The sequence below is a fragment of the Mus caroli genome, unplaced genomic scaffold, assembly GCF_978045245.1.
Source record: "Mus caroli unplaced genomic scaffold, Mus_caroli_1 scaffold_17, whole genome shotgun sequence".
NCBI lineage: Eukaryota > Metazoa > Chordata > Mammalia > Rodentia > Muridae > Mus > Mus caroli.
Genome location: NW_028227272.1, coordinates 6,231,293 through 6,251,197, shown reverse-complemented (window position 1 = coordinate 6,251,197; position 19,905 = coordinate 6,231,293). Strand labels below are relative to the sequence as shown.

General features: G+C 42.5%; 1 protein-coding gene across 1 annotated transcript in view; it reads left to right on the top strand.

The window, feature by feature from the left end:
- The window catches only part of Grin2a (glutamate ionotropic receptor NMDA type subunit 2A), a 434,479-nt gene extending 415,533 nt beyond the window's left edge, over positions 1 to 18,946 (top strand). The window contains exons 13-14 of the mRNA XM_021184964.3: positions 5,914 to 6,152; positions 11,091 to 18,946. Coding sequence (XP_021040623.1) covers positions 5,914 to 6,152; positions 11,091 to 12,890 — 2,039 coding nt within the window. The 3' untranslated portion in view covers positions 12,891 to 18,946. The remainder of the gene's footprint in view (positions 1 to 5,913; positions 6,153 to 11,090) is intronic.
- Positions 18,947 to 19,905: the final 959 nt, after the last annotated feature.

Sequence of the window (19,905 nt, the reverse complement as noted above, 5' to 3'; positions counted from 1 at the left end):
GAATCTAGTAAAAAATAAATGTAAGATTTCTGCCTGGAAGGTTATATGTGAAAGATGACAAAGCCTAAAGGTACAGGTTCAAAATGGGTCATTTTTTCATAACTGACTTCAGGGGAGACATGCCAGGGGAAAGCAATCACAGTGCTTGCTATAGCATCCTTCCTGAAGCAATCCCTTTAGTTCATAGGTGATTTTACAGAATAGAGTAAAATGGAATCTGAAAAGCCACTGTACTCCTGGAAGTGTTGAGGACTCTTAGGGCAAGTGAGAAACTTTAGATGTCACAGAGTCTTCTGGAGAGCCCAGTCTGTACTGGGGCTGGGCATTCCTGGATATACAGAAATATATCAGTTAGGAGGGCTCAGGTAGACTTGAATGTTCCACTCTACTCCCTAGCTTCTCTGATGTCATGCAGGAAGAATACTATCCCCTAGAAACACTAAGTCATTAGCATATCAACAGTGTACAAGCAATATCATTTAATTATAACAAATCTCCTACAGAGTCAATGCCCCTGTATATTCACTTAGTAGGTGCCAAAACTGGAGGGCAAATGGAAATCCTAAAACTACTCTACCTTGACTCTCAGCTGCAGATGACAATGGTGATGAGATCAGCCACAGTATATCAATATGAAGGCTATGAGTTAGTTCTTTAAAATAAATAAATAAATAAATAAAAACAGGACAGTAGGTTTTATGTAATATTGTTAAATTAAAAGATTCAATGTGGACTATGGAGATTGTTTAGCCAGTAATGTTCTATCTAGGAAGGCCCTTTGTGGGGAACCTGAATGTGATTTCTTGAACCTACATAGCAGGAAGTCTCACAGTGATACCTGTACTTGGCAATGCATCTCTGTCCCTAGAAGACACAAATAAGAAGAACCTTTGAGGTTGGAACATGAGTCACTGTCATTAGAGGTGTGAACAGGGAGAGCCTTCCTGGGTACCACTATTCTCCCAGGAAGAGAGAAGATACTGTGGTCTGGCCATAGCTCAAGCTTCCACCTGCCCCTGGGAGAGTCCAGTTTATCCACAGATAAAAGTGAGGACCCTGAGACCTCTTTGTGAGGTCCCTGACAACGGGATGCATGACGCCAAGCTTGGCCTTATGAAAATGATATTTGATGTTCCATGTAGCTCAGGGCATCCTCATTACCAAGGCCCACTCTCCAGTTCCCCATGTTTTCTGTTTTCCATCTATTTATAAGCCTAGAAAGTAGCAAAAGGATCCACACAGTTTTGTAGACCTGCCCAATTTAAGCTTGAGAATACAAAAAAAAAAAAAAAATGAAACAGAACGTATGGATCTGATACTTAGTATGCACTATAGGCTATGAGAAATACTCAGATCATACAGCGCGGATCCTGATCTCCCTGGAGTGGATTATAATATACTCGAGCAAATTAAAACTGGGATAAGAAAGCATCTGAACCACAGTTCAGTACACTAGGAAGAGGGCCACAGGGTAGGAACTATCGAGCTGGAAAATGATGTGAACAGGCTGTAGTTGATGCTGAGAAATATGATTTCACTGTCCTGTTGGAATCCTGGTTGGGTTTACCAAGTTGGTTTAATTCTATAGCGAGATGTGGTATGCTCAGGTAAAGGGCAAAGACAAAAAATTCCTTGTATTTGCATCTTAAATAGAATCCAGTCCATGTTTATTTTAGCCAGACTGCCAGTGTCACAGGCTTACAAACCTGGCTCTTTTTGAGACAACACTAAAGAGGAGATATTTTTGGAATTAGATGAATCCTGGGAAGAAAGACCCATTTTTATATATGCCCCCACAAACTCAAGGGAGGGGACAGTCAAATACACATTGTGTTGTGTTTTTAAGAAGTGACATTGGTGGCGATAGAAAGAGAAGAGATGTTTATGTAAGTCTCCAGGCTCATGACGGGCAGAGGGATTTGGCTGAGTCTATGGTGCTACTGGGTGGATGGGAGAGAACATTAGCCTTCCATGACATCTGTGACTGTGTTCCTTCAGGGCTGGAGTGTGTTGGAAGGTAAAGATTTGGGCCAAGATACACCTTCCTGCCACTCTGACTGCAATGCTGAATCGCCAGGTCTGACATCTTGGGTGATGAACTTGCTGGGAGACAGAGTTCTTAATATTTTTCCTCTCATAAATATGCATGGTCTCCATGAGTCGTTTTTATCTATGAAAAGGAAACTGGGGAGATCTCTGCACATGAAAGCAAAGCATGCTGGGAGGTTTTCTTTCTGCTTGGAGCTGAGTGAGAAGCCAAACCTGGATGACTTGGAGAGTCCATATGTACATCACTTAAAGGGTACAGTGATCATGTTCAGTCTTTTCCATACAAAAATGAGTGCAGTAAGAAGTCCTAGTACTGGAATAGAAGCCAACCCTAAAACCATCTCTACAGGTATTTCTGTAACCCCATGATCTTGGGGGAGTTTATGATATTTAAAGGGCAAATAGCTCTGAAGAGGATTAGCTCAGGATCAAACGTTAGAGAGGTATGCAACAGGCAGTGGTTAATAGCGTGACCTGAAATTGGAAAAGTGATAGGGTATACTTACTGCCAAGTGGGCATCTGTAACACCCTGCATCCTTCAGGCTCAGAGGACATGCTGGAAAAGGGAGCAGATAGACAGTTAGATCCAGAGGTCAGGAGAGATAGCTAAGAAATGCTGTCTGCTGGACATGGCAGGGCAATAATTCTCTCAAATTCAACAACTATGCTTGCTGGGACAAGACCAATCTGGTCATCATTCACCATGGACAGGGAAGGGGCTCACAGAGCTCCACCTACCCCTAGCTGAGTTGCCACTGGCAGCTGATGGCCAATGGGGGAGGAAGAGTCTGTTTTCGACGGTGTGGTTGCCAAGGTAGGTTGCCAGCATGCTTCAGTCCATGACATCTTGTACCTGTGCATAAAGTGGCAGCAGTTATGAGACTCAGTTATTACAAAGTAAAAAATATGAGTTTCAGAGGAGATTGTAGGGTTTACTCAGGAAGAGCTGAAGGGGATAAACAGAGGCGATATGATCTAAGTACATTGTATCCATGTATAAAATCCCCAAACACTAAGTCAATTAAAAGGTTGCATCTGATTCCTGTGAGTGAGAAGATAGAGCAACCAGAAGAGTGAGAAGCCTGAGAATGAGTCCCTTCAGTGGTAGTGCACTCCTTCAACCCCAGAATTTGGGAAGAAGAGGCAGACAAATCTCAGTTCAAGGCCAGCCTGGCCTACAGAGGTACACAGAGGAGCCCTGTCTCAAAACATCAACAACAAACAAAGAGAGAATTAACCCTTGACTGTAGATTTGAAATCACCAAAGTAGAAGAGGTTTGAAAATCCTAATGAAAATCATGGGTGAAGCTAGAAAAGAAAGCAAGAACTATCACATGTAAACTAAAGAGATTAAAATCAAAGCATAAAAGTGACATATTACCAACCAATAAATGAACTGGAGAATGGCTCTTCATGTGGATCAGCCAACTCCAACCAACAGAGATGAACAAACTTGAAAATAAGGTTAATAATCTAAAGGTTAGACTGAGAACACTCTGTCTTAAAATTTTTAGAACAAAATGAATTATTATAGGTCATTAGGGAACTGCTAATTACATCGACCAGGTAGGACTATCAGCCTATGAAAAGAGCAAACATCTTGCACAAACACTGACAACCTTGACAACTGCTGTCAGGTAGCAGAATGTGGGACAGTCCCGTTGATTTGGAAGACTGGCAGTTTCCTAAAAAGGAGTTAAAAATCTCCACACCCAAACCTCCACTAACCAATGTTTATTTGTCATGGTGCAAATTTGGGAATAACCCACACCAACATCACTAGGTGAACAGATAAACAAAGTATATGCAGATTGTGGAATTCAGCAATGCAGAGAAATGAGCTCTGAGATGAATATTGCAAGTGCTACAAATGCGTATTATCTAGTGAAAGAAGCCAATCTGAAAAGGCCACACACCATGTATCTCTGTGTGACATTGTGGAAAAGAAAACACCATAGACCAGTAGTTGCCAAAGTTTGGGAAGAGTTAGAGGAATAAATAGCTAAAAAATAAGGTAAGATGGGGGAGTTAATGTTTAAAGCAATAATAGATGAAGTTTTTATTTTTAATATTTAACTCTGTATAATAAGCACATGTGAAGTCAGTATACATATGTGGACATCAGAGGACAACCTGCAGGATCCTGTTCTCTCTTTACACCATGTGGCCCCGAGGGATTGAACTCAGGTCAGCAGACTTGGCAGCCAGCGCTCTCACTGACCGAGCCATCTCACTCTCCCTAAGAGAGATTGTTTTTGTTTGTTTGTTTGCTTGCTTTTTTCAGAATTAAAGCTGAGCACTATAAATAGGAAAATCACACTGAGATCAAAATGTAAATAAATAAAACACATTCACATGTAGATTCTACACCAAAGTCAAAGTGGAATTCTCAGAAGCAATTTGGGAGATCTATACTTTATAGATCACGATACAAGCAAATGACAGCGAGCAGACCATTGACTGAACAACAGCAGTTCACATCAGAAGAAAACAGACCTTTATCAAAGGAAATATCACTACCAACCTGCATTTAAAAATGAGAATAAACCAAGAGTCATCACACATTGAACCTGCAAAACTTAAAACAAGACCTACTTGAAAACTACAATGGTGACTGCCTGCTTCAAAGGCAAGTCAACATAACTGTTTAAAACTGCTTCTTCATTTTCCTAGAGATGCCTCCTACACAGACCAGAGATCACACACACACACACACACACACACACACACACACACTCACACACACTCTCTCTCTCTCACACACACACACACACACACACTCACACACACTCTCTCTCTCACACACACACACACTCACACACACACTCACACACACTCACACACACACTCACACACACACACACTCACACACACACACTCACACACACACACACACACACACACACACACACATGTGCGTCATGATTTGCACTTAGCATATATGTCTTCTTTGATGATCAGTGCCTTTGAGATAGAATTCTTAAGACTTATTCATTAAGTAAATGCCAGAGCTTAGTGAACTGTAGATCCCACCTGGAGTAATTAGTAGACATTGAGATCATGGAATTTTATACTAAATGGGAACTGGATAAAATCCAGAGAAGAAATGGTGTTAGGCCTGCCTCCTTTTTATTTCCAGTGAAAAGTGCACCTGTTTCTTTAGTTGCCTGTTGAAGTGAGGAAGATGTTCACTTTGCAAGCGACCATTCAGAGCCAAGATAACTTTTCCAACAAGTGTTTAGCATCTTAGGTCCATTATTTGTGGGTGATTTTTTGGAGTTGTTTGGGGTGTTCTAAACATGAGAAAGTAGGAGCTAATGTATCTGAGGGCCACCATCTGCCAGACACTGCTCCAGGAATTTTCCTCAGAATGATCACTAGCTATTGTTTGAGACTCAGCTGGCCCTCACCGCAACACCCTGAAGTATGACCTCAGGCTGTACATGCTCCATAGGCAGGTGAGCTGGGACTTCAGCACCACACAGCTAGTAAGTGAGGGAATAGGCAGTTAAGTCTTTCTGCTGCAGCATGCCTGTCCTGCATGAGCTTGGGTGGAGGGAGGCTTGGGTGTGTGGAGGACAAAGGATATATTATAGAGAGAATGCAACTATGGTCAAAACCATCCCAGGAACTGCCAAAATCACCACGCTATTAATACCATATAATTTAATCCTGGATATTATGGTGGCAGGAAGGTGTTATCTTCATCAACTGAGAGAAGGCCAAAGGCCAGCAAAGCGCAAGAACTTACCTTAAGGTCACACAATTGTAAGTCACATACCTGTTTGTTCCTAATTCAGAAGTGTCTTCACCAAGGCATGTGCTCGGGACCTCACTGCCTGTGGTTGCTGTGTTCTGTTCAGGTGAGATGGAAGAGCTGGAGACACTGTGGCTTACGGGCATCTGCCATAACGAGAAGAATGAGGTGATGAGCAGCCAGCTGGACATCGACAACATGGCAGGAGTTTTCTACATGCTGGCTGCAGCTATGGCCCTCAGCCTCATCACCTTCATCTGGGAGCACCTCTTCTACTGGAAGCTGCGCTTCTGCTTCACAGGCGTGTGTTCTGACCGGCCGGGGCTGCTCTTCTCCATCAGCAGGGTCAGTACCCCAAGAAGCTCCTTCCTAGTGAAGCAGGAAGGTGCAGAACAACACAGGGCAGTTCAGAGAATCAGGCACATGGGCATTTTGATGACATGTTTTATTATCTACCAATCATCTATAAATCCCCTATATATCTCTATCATCTATTTATCTATAATCAGTCTTCATCATCATTAGCATCTATGTATCTATAATGTATCTATCACCTATCAATCTATTAACTACCTAGCATCATGTATCAATCTATTTGACATCTATTTACCCATCATCTATATATCTATCATCTATCAGTGATCTATATTATCTATATCTATCATCTATCTTCTACATATATATATGCATACAAATCAGTCATCTATCTTATATCAATCTACCTTCTATCTGTCATCAATCTGTCAATCTATCAGTCTATTCAACAGCTCTCACTATGTATCTGGCTGTCATCTATCTAATGTCTGTTATCCTGTTACTTATCATTCTATCATCTATCTTTTCTTTAATTTATCTTCCTATTTCTTTCATCTTCTCACCTTAGTGGTAAAAAAAATAGCATTAAGTTTTATATGCTGATCTTTATTGGGGGATGAAATAATAAGCTTAAGTGAATCTGTGTAATGTTAGCCTTAGGTGACTCTGAGAACTTTGGAGATTCAGAAGGCACACATTAACGAAGTGAAGAGGATTTATTTTGCCCATTCAACTACACTTGACTTGGTTCTGTGGAAATACATATTTCCTAATTAGCTTGATGGCATCTAAACACACAGATTGCTTAAAAATAACAACGTGCATGCATATAGCTAGGAATTATGCCAAATTTAAAGTAATTCCCCAAGCCAATTACTAAAGGCTTTTCATATCCAAACGGTTCTGGGATTATGTTAAGCAAATTCACACTGTTGCATTTGCTTATAAATCCAGCTTCATTTTGGAATACGCATCCAACTTGATAGGGCCATCATTATAAGAAATGAACTGAATCCTACGTGCCTTTCCAAGCATCTTATGAGTGGAAATGAAGAGGATTGGGTTTGTGTAGAAGCTGTGCCAGTAGAATTTGAACTTTCCCCACCCTCCAGGGTAAAGGAAGCAGGCAGGTCCCAGACACTACTGATGCTGTATCCTGAAAGCTTCAGAGAGTCCAGAGGAGCAGGGGCTCTCCTTTCTCTTTAATATGATTTGTCTTCTACTCAGAACAGCCTGACAAGAGAGAATAGGAGGGCGCCATTATTTGCCTGCCTCTTTCCCGTACTAGGGAGACACGCAGAAAGTTCAGCTTCCGATGCTGATTGATTTAAGAAGGCTGACAGCCGAGGATTGCCAGCCATGGCAAGGTGCAGCTACTGTGGGGATAATGGTCAGAGCCACATATGCTTTCCCTCCTGTCTCTATTCGTTGTGAAACCTCTTATCACACCCATTCTGTGGATGAGGAAACTAGGGTCTTAAAGTGGGTCTTTTTTTTTAACTTTCATCTTATATTTCCCTGAAATAACAGGTTTCCTCCCACTTTATCCAGTAGGTCATAACTGACATACAACAGAGGAGTTGAGGAGAAAGCAGATCCCATGGAACAACATCCATGCTTGTCTTCTGGCCTTCATACATGTGTGTGCATAGTTGTATGCACATGGGTTGTATGCACACACACACACCCCCACACACACACATGATCTTATACAGAATAGGGTTACATACATTAGTCAAGGTCAGTATTTATGTTTCCTTCTAAGGATGCTGATGTGTGATGCTCTGAATTCTCCCAAGGCAGGTATCTGCTCCACAGAGAATGTATCTCCTCCTCAGTAGTTCTTTCAGGACACTGACTATGCAGCTCACAGACAAAAGCAATCGCTGTAAGCACATGCAGCTTTCTTTGTTGGCTCAGTGTCTCTGGAAAGCTCTGGAGATACAACATCGATGCCAACCTGAGACTGTCAGTGGAGATTTGAAAGCTCAAGAGGGGCATTTATTAAATACTGAAACCAAGCTTTTACAAGGACTGTCCCTTGTCTTATTTTTATGACTTTCACAAATGCATCTTCTAGTCTGTGGGATGGTCTTAATATCAGTTTTCTCTCTAAAGTGTTCCTCCCCCAACACCCATCATTTATGTTTTTTTTTTTTAAGTGCTTGTTATTTCCAGTCGAAAAACCACCTTGATTGTCTCTTAAGGTGTGAGCAATAAAAGAAACCAGGGGATGGGAGCTGTAGATGCCTTCCCACTGTGTTCCAAGGTGAAGCACTTAAACACAGAATGAAGAATGCTTTTCACTAACATTAAGGCCAACAGAAGTCAGACAGTATCAGAACTATTGCAGGATAAATGGGACATGGAAAGCTTAGAGCCTTACTTGTAGCTTGAAAAAGAATTCATTCAGGAGCCTTGAGAAGCAAAGCAGGTTGACTAGAAGTTTTGTATCTCACCAGGTACACTAAGAGGATACATTACTTCTGTAAGTTTGAACAGTATTCAAAATCTGTGAGCAAGAGGGCGGGGAGCACAAGTTAAGTAACAGGAGCCAAGGAACTTCTAGCAAGGGGATTGCCGGGCTCTCTAGTGGATTGGCTGGCCTTACCAACCAGAAGGCCAATGTGATTTCTGGACAAACTTTCTATAGCGATGAGTAACACGCACTGCTTTGTGGCTTGGACAAGGTGGGCACTGTGAGTTCAAGCAGGTTTGAAAGGAGAACATACAAAGGCAGGAAGGAAAGGGGAAAGGAAGAGGAAGGAAAAGGAAAGAAAGGGAGGGGAAAGTGATAGAATTAGGGAAGGGAAGAAAGGAGGAAGGAAGAGAGGAATAGAGGAAGAAAAGATGGAAATGGTAAAGAGAAGGAAGGGGAGGAAGGAGAAGGAGGAAGAAGAAGTTGGCACACGCTAACTTCCAGTGTCTGGAATTAACCAGGAAACTTAGGCTAATACAATCCCAGTAAGGGCTGCTTGGACTTGATATGACCATCTTTCGTGTGTAGCATTCCTATGAAGCTGGAATGGAGACTGTCTTCAGACAACAAGGTGCAGCCATAAAGATGAGTAAGACTTCACAGTTCTGAGAGCATCCCTCTTTGGTTAAGCATGATGCAGCCATGGGGGTCAGTAAAGCCACCATGATCAGAGTCACAATGGCATAAACTGTCTACTGCTTTATACCGAGGTCAGCAACAGATCTGCCCCCTGAATCCACTCCTGGATGACTTCCTAGCAATCATAGGAGGAGAGGGATCAAATTTTCATAGGATAAATCTAATGCATGTTGCCAACATCTGCATATAGATTGGAGGAAGCCAAGGGGCCACAAATCCAAAGATTACCGATGGGCTACCTATGACAGCAGCATGAGCAGAGAGCCCCTCCCTGGACACCAGGAGAGCAGCAAATTTTGAGTGAAAGAAACAATATATATTAACAAAGGAAAAGGGTATGAAAGATGTGGAGACTTTGAGATGGCAATGGTCATGTCTCCCTTTCCCAGGATTCCCTGGTCTCATTATTCATGGATGGACTTAAAGATATGCCACTGTGCCACAGAATCTGCCCTATCAATAAGCAGTGAAAATGCAGTTCTAGCTGCATGCAGTGAACAAGTAAGAAGCCTAAGAAGACAGCTGTAGCACTATAGACCATGAGCCACTCTAGCCCTTGGGTCCTTTACCTCACTGAGATATTCTCACTTAATATTCTCATATAAAGGCAAGACCCATAACATCTCTGACCTGAGCACTCTTACATGGACCAAATGCTTCCTTATTTTTATTTTACTTTTTAAAAGTTTTTCTGCTATCTTTTTTATACAAATTCTCACTATATAGCCCATTATGACTTTGAAACCATAATCCTACTGTCTCAGCTTCTGAGCACTGGAATTTCAAGCCTGCATGAATTTTCATGGCCGTCTTCCTCGAAACTACTCAATGTACCCAGGAAGGAAATATTTTCTGATTGGCTTCTTGTATAGGTCACATGCCTTGATTGATAGCTTTAACACAATGGTAGAGGTCATCCTGATAAATTGTGAAAATAATTAACAATGGTGGTCCCTTTGTGGTGATTTTGTCAATAGCTAACCCTCTAACATTTAAACTTCAAAGGTGATAAAGCCTTCAGTAAATTCATGAGCTGGATCTGGGTGCTGGGAAGGTCAATAAGGTGTCCTTATATGCCACTATAAAGGTACTGGGGTGTTGATAGCTATACAAGTATTGGTTGATACTACTTCTTAAACTTCATGTATGACTTTTTGCAAAGGTAGCAGGTTATTCTGGGACAGAGCAGTACTATAACAGAGCATGCTATAGGACTGATTGCTGTGTGGCTTTTTCTTGACACATGGAAACAAATGTTCTGTTCACCCCACAATAGGGCATCGATGACAGGGAAAAAGAAACAAGTCTAACTTAGTGAACAAGTGAGTTTATGACTCAATGACAGCTACATCATCAGAAGCCCACCCTGGCCTGGGCAACAAATGATGAAAGTTTCATTATCAGACCTTCCTGCTGACATGCGAGCAACTCCGGTTTCTGAGAGTCTCTCAATTCTAATGGTCATGGAGTCTCCTCTCCCGCCAATTGTTACTGCTTGTTTTATCTGGGAGAAGAGTCTTGTAAACTGTGGAAGTTTCAGGGGATGGCTGAAACTTATAACTTATATTGACTTTCTGGGTCTTAATTGAATGTTTATGCTAGGTAAGTAGTTACACAATACTGGTATATTACAACTCGCCTTGCTTATTGAATGAAGTATGATAATCAGGATTCGGACTGAATTCCACTCTCTCTCTCTCTCTCTCTCTCTCTCTCTCTCTCTCTCTCTCTCTCTCTCTCTCTGACTCTCTCAAGAAATTCATACTTCAACTTTGCAGGTAAAGCTCAGATGGGCAAGGGACTGCACTCCAGTGTCTGCTGTTGATGTATGCTTTGTTTGTCCCTCACAGGGCATCTACAGTTGCATCCATGGAGTGCACATTGAAGAAAAGAAGAAGTCTCCAGACTTCAATCTGACTGGGTCACAGAGCAACATGCTAAAGCTTCTCCGCTCAGCTAAAAACATCTCCAACATGTCCAACATGAACTCCTCGAGAATGGACTCACCCAAAAGAGCTGCTGACTTCATCCAAAGAGGCTCACTTATTGTGGACATGGTTTCAGACAAGGGAAATTTGATATACTCAGATAACAGGTCCTTTCAAGGGAAGGACAGTATATTTGGAGAAAACATGAATGAACTGCAAACATTTGTGGCCAACAGGCACAAGGATAGTCTCAGTAACTATGTGTTTCAGGGACAGCATCCTCTCACTCTCAATGAGTCCAACCCCAACACAGTGGAGGTGGCTGTCAGCACTGAATCCAAAGGGAACTCCCGACCCCGGCAGCTTTGGAAGAAATCCATGGAGTCTCTACGCCAGGATTCTCTAAACCAGAACCCAGTCTCCCAGAGGGATGAGAAGACTGCAGAGAATAGGACCCACTCCCTAAAGAGTCCTAGGTATCTTCCAGAAGAGGTAGCCCATTCTGACATTTCTGAAACCTCAAGCCGGGCCACATGCCACAGGGAGCCAGATAACAATAAGAACCACAAGACCAAGGATAACTTCAAAAGGTCAATGGCCTCTAAATACCCCAAGGACTGTAGTGAGGTTGAACGTACCTATGTGAAAACCAAAGCAAGTTCTCCCAGGGATAAGATCTACACCATCGATGGTGAGAAGGAGCCCAGCTTCCACTTAGATCCTCCACAGTTCATTGAAAACATAGTCCTGCCTGAGAATGTGGACTTCCCAGATACCTACCAAGATCACAATGAGAATTTCCGCAAGGGGGACTCCACGCTGCCCATGAACAGGAACCCACTACACAATGAAGATGGGCTTCCCAACAATGACCAGTATAAACTCTATGCCAAGCACTTTACCTTGAAAGACAAGGGTTCCCCACATAGTGAGGGCAGTGATCGATATCGGCAGAACTCCACGCATTGCAGAAGCTGCCTCTCAAACCTGCCCACCTACTCAGGCCACTTTACCATGAGATCTCCTTTCAAGTGTGATGCCTGTCTGCGGATGGGGAACCTCTATGACATTGATGAAGACCAGATGCTTCAGGAGACAGGTAACCCAGCTACTCGTGAGGAGGCCTACCAGCAGGACTGGTCACAGAACAACGCCCTCCAGTTACAGAAGAACAAGCTCAAGATTAATCGACAGCACTCCTACGATAACATTCTCGACAAACCCAGGGAGATAGACCTTAGCAGGCCCTCCCGGAGCATAAGCCTCAAGGACAGGGAAAGGCTACTGGAGGGCAACTTATATGGGAGCCTGTTCAGTGTCCCCTCAAGCAAACTCTTGGGGAACAAAAGCTCCCTTTTCCCCCAAGGTCTGGAGGACAGCAAGAGGAGCAAATCTCTCTTGCCAGACCATACCTCTGATAATCCTTTCCTCCACACGTATGGGGATGACCAACGCTTAGTTATTGGGAGATGTCCCTCGGACCCTTACAAACACTCATTGCCATCACAGGCAGTAAATGACAGCTATCTTCGGTCATCCTTGAGGTCAACAGCATCCTATTGCTCCAGGGACAGTCGGGGCCACAGTGATGTGTATATTTCAGAGCATGTTATGCCTTATGCTGCAAATAAGAATAACATGTACTCTACCCCCAGGGTTTTAAATTCCTGCAGCAATAGACGCGTGTACAAGAAAATGCCTAGTATTGAATCTGATGTCTAAGATCTTCCATCAGTGTTTATCTATAAGGAAACATGTAGAATGGCCAACATTATAGAGGGTAAACGTTGGATGTCCAATAGCACCCTACTAGGAGGAAGAGGATATAGGGAGGTATTTTTTTGTTGGCTCTTTTGCACATGGCTCCATGCCATAATCTTCCACTCAAGGAATCTTATGAGGTATGTGCTGAGCACAGCACATACCAGATAGGTGAATCCTTAACCAAAAACAAATGAATACATGTGGGCAGGTCTCCCAGACATGGTGACTGGGTATGGTGGCAATAATGGTGCATCAGAGGGTGATGGTTATATTGTGGTTGCCTATATTCCAAATTCCATGAAGATCAATCCACCATGTAACTTCCCCATCAGAAATGCCTCACAGTTTCTCTAATACAGAATAAGCAATATGGTATGCATGTAAGTCTGACCCAGACAATAAGACAGTTAAGAATGCATCTGCACTGTAATAAGATTGACATGTGCAAGGTTTAAGAAGTTTGGCTTGTAACAGTTCTCAGCTTTCTTGTTATGCCTTCCATTACAACCCTGGATCAGCCCCCACAAACTCCAGGTTCCCCCCAAAGAATAGCAAATCAGTGTGTTTGTGGTACCTACACTACTTTCATTGTAGTCTTCCCCCAAGACACACCTGGAACAAATAGCCACAGGGACTCTCAGGTGGAGAACTGTAAGAATCTCTTTGGATGTTAATGTGTGTGTATCTCTCACCCTCAGCTTCAATGGTCTTGTTCAGAGCTGCATAAACACTTTTATGTCTTCGATATCTAAGTGTGGATCTTCTGTCTATGACATAGTGGCCGTTGTAGTTTATCTTGAAGACTCTTATGTACGTAAGTTTGCATTCCTCCCTTCTGGTGATGACTCAGGGTTGTATAGTATCTCTTACCCGATCCCTCCCAGAGTAATTGTAACATGTTCTGTCCCCAGACAGCCACGATGGTGTCTAATTAGCTATGTGTTGTGTTCCCAGAGTTGTTAATGTGGTGACATGTGCCAGCAGCCATGTGTAATCTATAAGAAGTACAATGCCATCCGTGTGCCCAAGGCAAGCATGGTTTTACATTTATGTCCCTTAATGTCAGGAAACTCTATTAGACACTTATTTCTATACAAACCACCTCAAATCAAAACCTTTCAGACATCAGCCACTTGTGCATCTCCCCACCCCCACCCCCAGCACCCTCCCAACTATGGATAAACCCAGTTTAAAAAAAAGGGGGATTTCTTTCCTCTGAAATGTGCACCTTCTTGGAGGTGCACCTCTTGCCCAGCACCAACAGAAACCAACGAGAAGTCTTCAAAGCATTTGTCATTCCTGAGCTGCCTGCGTTGTCCTCTTCTTGGCCCACTAAGCCTGCGCATATATGATAGAACAGATAGTCATTAGTTTAAAAAAAAATGAAGCCAGTGAGGGGAATATTCATGCATGGAAAATTTCTTAGCACATAATTTTTTACCACATTTTTAAAAAGACTCAAAATGTAGTTATGATACTTTATTATACAAGGACATACCACAGAAACAGAAAATAATATGAATTAAAGATTTTATATGGTTCTTTTCTAGCATTTAGTACATTTCAAACGCACTATTGTCCTTGAAATAGCCTGGCTAGCTGGCCATGGTATTTTGCATGAGACTTTAGTCAGTTGGGTAACTCTCTCCCATGAAGAATCCTAATCATTTCTTGTGTTTTCTCTTACTGAATCTTGGGTTGGGTTCTTGGAGAAAGGGACAGCATGACAAGTTGAAATTTCATCCCATTTCTTTTCCTCATGCTGTTATGTTTTGTAGGTGGAATTATTCTGTAGTTGAGCAGGGAAGGGTCTCTTAGATCTTGGGGCTGCTTCAGACGAAGCTAGCAGTGGAAAAGTTCATTTGACCTACAGTGTTCTACAATGACAAAAAGTGAGGCAATAGACTAGAGGGCCAGTGGTGGAGTGGCATAGGGGTGAGGCATCTCTCCTCCTGTGCTCCTTCAGAACACAGAGGGGCTAGGGTGGAGCTTGAGGTTGATAAGCTTTAAAGTCACATTTTATCCCCTGGATGGAGGCATCCTTTCCTTCCCCAAGTCCCAGAGATGGAGAAATGTGTGTTAGAGAACCTGGAATGGTCTCCCCAGTTTTTTACCTTAAAACTGGGCTTCAGTGTTTGTAGTGTCTTTTAAGCCCTTCACTTTGTCTCTCCATTGCATCCCAAACCTGTATTCCTCCTGCTAGGGCCACTGCTGTGTCATCACAGAACTGACTCTTAAGCCTCCCTGGAATACAGAATGGTGACTTGTCACAAATCCTCGAAGCATTCTGTTTTCCTGGATTGTCCTCACAGCCCAGGGTGCTAGTGAATGCCCACATTTCAGTGGGAGTACAGATGACACTCCTACTGCCTCCTCAAACCCTTCTCTGGAAAATTCAGAGATCATTTCTGCTATTACCTCTATACAAAAGAAGTTAAAATGAGGCTTTTGGAAAAATCAGCCACATAATGGGAAAGAATACATTTGTTATAACACCAAGATATTTACAAAAATAAGTCTTGGTCGTTAGGGGCTGTATGATAAACATTTGCTTTTCCCCCTCCACAAATCCACCGACTCTTATAAGTGATGATTTCAAAGAAGGAAGTGAGGTGATCAGGTTCCAAGTGAAAGATAACCATGTGGGCTTGTTTGAAGGAGTCCTTTCAAAAACTAATCCAGGGAGTGGCAAATGGCACCTAAGGTGGTGATGAGGACTGGACAGGAGGCCCTGGCCTGAGCATCAGGTAGAGGACCCCTGTGTTAGACCCAACCTCTGAGTTCTTAGACTCACAGATGCTAAGAAGCCAGTGTCTTTGAATCCAAAGGCCTGACCTTTCCCCGGACTAAGTAAGGGCAGCCGCTCTTGGCAGTTGTCTTGGCAGCTCTTGTGCTTTCCACTTTGGAAAGGAGCAGCGTGGTCCTCAGATGGGAATACTTGGAGGCAAATAGCCATGCTTCTGTCCTTACACCCAAACTGATTTACATTCTCTGCATAAGAGAAGCTCCCCAAGCATGACCCTCACTCTGCCGAGCCGCAGTCCTCTGGGGATCAGGTCCACCATCCTAATACCTGCAGGTTTTAATATACTTCTGGCTTCAATGCTGCAAGAAGGCAAGCTCCTATGGATCTGTCTTCCTGCATGCGACTCAAGGGATGATGACCTCAGCCCTGGTGACTGCTCTGTCCTCAGCACTAGTGGCAATTTCCTGCCATGCTCTGGGTTCTTCTTTCCCTGCCTCAAAGGGTTCCTGAGAAGACTTAATACTTAGTTAGCTTTCTGGTGGAAGCATCAAAATCTATCCATTTCAGCAAGAACTGTCAAACCAATTCACACTTAGGTTCTGGGCAGAAGAAAAGAAAATTACACCTTGTTTACAAATGAAATAGTTTCATTTAAATGGGACTTGAGCCAAGGCAGTTAATTAGTCAAAAGATCCATGGTAGTCACAGGTCTCTCGGTGTTTATTCCATTTGGTATGTCTACTGCTGTTATGTATTTAATATTCTGCATCCTTCTCAGGAAATGACAAATGCCCTGAATTCTTTGCAAATAGAATTGCTAATGAAAAAGAAAGTTGGTGTTAATTAAATGATGATTAAAAATTTATTTCCCTTAAACCTAAAAAGTGAAGCTTTAATAATTGCTTGTCAAATAAATAAATACTTTGCACTGAGGTTTCTTATGGTTTAAGACCTAAATAAATACTGATTCAAGAAACCAAAATCTCTTTCAAAGGAGTTGAAGGTACCCAATAGCATTATGCACATTCCTGGACTGCTTCTTTGTGAGGAGCTGTCTTGTGTGAATCCTTCAGCAAAGGACAGAAGCTGTTTCAAGGTGGAGCTGTTTGGCACTAATGTTGGCTATAATAGACTTCCCTGGACTTCAAGAAATAGAATTTAAACAGGAGGAAGCCAAATTTATCAGACCATATTTAATAGTAATTCAAGCTCTAAAGGAAAGAGCCCTAGGGCTGGAGAGATGGCTCAGTGGTTAAGAGCACTGGCTGCTCTTCCAGGGGTCCTGAGTTCAATTCCCAGCAACCACATGGTGGGTCACAACTGCCTGTAACTTTAGTTCCAGGGGATCTGGCACCTCACACAGACACATATGCAGGCAAAGCATCAATGCACACAAAAATAATACATCTTTAAAAAACAAAAGAAGAAAGAAAGACAGAAAAGAGACCTTCCTTCCAAAAGCATTGTTCATTTGCACTTGAGTCAAGAATTGGCCTGTCTGTGCCTCCCTCTTCTTTTGGTTAAATAGGGTCAAAATATTCATCGGGAGTTTTGGGGTCTCTACTTGAAAAGTTTTTCCAATACAGAGTTGCCCTTTTTCAGTCAGCCATTTTCCTATGTACTGTGTTCATCTCTAGTTGTCTCTGATGAGGTCAGCTTGACACAGATCAGAGGTGACTGAATGCACTTCTGTGAATACAGTTGCTCATGTACACATGTATATATTATACATGCTTGATTTCTACAGCTCACACTTAAGTGTATTATCCAAGCAAATCTGTACATATTGTAAAGTTTACGTTAAAAATTAAATGGTGGTGGTGGTGTGAACACACAGAAAAAAAATTCTGATTATTTTGATAGGAGGGTATTTATGTAGAGAAGGCATTATATTTTTTTAACTATCAGCTCTAGGAAGGATGACAGGGCTCAGGGGATTTGAGCACTGATGCTCTTTGTCCCCTTAAGGAACAAAATTATGGGGAGAAGAATGTGCAATATTTTCTGCTTATGTTGGCTTTGGAATATGATACTGGTGTGGACTTATATGTGATGTGTGTAAACCCATCAAAAGACATAGATTTTTCTATTTAAATTTCTTTTCTCTTTTGGCTCATTCTGTGCCTAGAAGTGCTGTCAGCATAGAAAAAGTTCAAGGTACCTTCTTGGAAGGGTCTAAGATTAAATGGATTTTGTGGAATGATACCAAGACTTTAGGAAAGGGGAATAAGGGAGGGTGACAAGGGACAGTAGTCTGTCTAAGATGAAGTCAGAAAGCACTGGAGTTGGGGCTGGAGCCCAAGACTCAGTTCTGATTCCTAGCTTGGTACCCTTTACTAGGCTGACCTATGTCTGGGTTTCTTTTAGGAAAACACCCTCCATGCATTCCTCTGGAGTAAGAGTCAGAGAAAGTCACAGAACTGACCTGGCTCTCATTGCCTCCTGCTCTTTGCCGATTCAGGCATGACTTTTTGAATTTGGTTTTTCTTTAAGCTCCTTTGCGATCCCTCATTTTCTCAAGATCTCGAGGAAGAGGGGGTCTTTCTTCAGGGATCTATCCTCTAGATAAGATCCACAAAGGACACAGTTTAAAGCTTCAAACCAAAGATTAAAAAAAAAAAAAAAAGCTGTCAGCCATCAGTGATTATACTGTGCTGTTGGACATGTGACACCAATCTGCCCGTAGGGAACGGGCACAGTGACACTTTCCTCTAATGTCCAGTTTGGCACTGAGGGCATGCAGATGGACTGGAAAGTAGAACCTCTTTCTGTAAGCAGTCCCTGGTTTGAAAAGTGAATTCCAATATACAAAAGATAAGCCAAAACTGTAAAACAAAAACAGATTAAATGCTGAAAATTAGAAACAGACTGTAATGCTATTGTAAGGAGACCAAAAATTAATTGATACTGAAATCAAACACCTTTGAAAAGTCCTTTCCTGAGTTTTCAGGAACTTTGGAAAATGCGGTTAGTGTCACTGGAAATAGTCTTGATTTATTTGAACCTTCTGAGATGGTGAGGCAGAGCACAGGAGCAGCTAAACAAAGGGGGAAACCTCATCCTTCCTTTTTGTTTTTTTGTTTTTGTTTTTGATTTTTTTGCATGAGTAGTCTTGGGTCTGGCTCCAACCAACCCTGCATGACTTACCAAAGCATGCCTCAAATGCTTCAAAGGGTTGAAATAATCCTTCAAAGGATTGGAAAATAGACTGTGATGTAAAAGAAAAAGGGAAAAAAGAAGGAAGAGGAGGAAGAAGAAGAGGAGGAGAAGGAGAAGGAGGAGAAGGAGGAGAAGGAGGGGGAGGAGGGGGAGGAGGAGGAGGAGGAGGAGGAGGAGTATGGAAAGCTTTCCCAGTTGGGTCATTTATAACTTGTAAAAATGTTTAATAGTTCAGGGTGTGGATGCGTCAGGGGAGAGAGTAGGAAATGCACTTTGTAAAGTCCCAAGTGCCTATGTGTGGCAAAAAGAAGTGTCAGGTTCGCTAGTGAAAACAGGTCAGGGATGTACAGAAGAGAAGGGAATCCGGTGTGTGTCTGGAGAACAGAGGGATGTAGATGGTGTGGGAGATGTTCATACGCTGTGTGTGCCAGTTTGTGCATATGAACTTGTTGTAGTTTCTGCTTGTCACAAGTATGCACCATGATCAGCATCTGAATCTTCAAATACCCAGCTATGTCTACTCTGAATGGAGTTTAGAATTTAAGTATGATTGCCCCCATTTTGAAGATAAGGGAACTGAGGCTAATGCTGTTCTAAGCCTCACCAGCAACAAAGACTAGCTGATAAATACTCATGTCGGACGTACCCTAGTAATGTCTGTTTTCCTCCCAGGAGGTTAGACTGGAAGCAGAAAGAGATTTGCTAATTTGAGGTCCCCAGGACTTTCCCTAAGTGTCCTATGCAGGCTGCCTGGTTTGGGGTGTATCAAGAGCTCCTGGGGACCCCTTGTCTGTCGCCATCCCTTCACAGACTAGAGCCTGCTCATGCCTCTCCCTGCCTGGTGCTTGCACTCAGCAGTAGCTTTTCATTTTCTTTTTTTTTTTTTCCGTTTTGCTTTGGAAACTTACCTTCTCTAATTAGCATGTGCCTAATCTTAAATATCTCCTTCCCAATCTCCTTTCTTCTTTAACAGTTGGCATCAGGGCTAGTACCATTATGTATATAGTATACTTTCACAGATGTGTGGACACAGTCACACACATACATATGCACACACTGCCTTGTGGT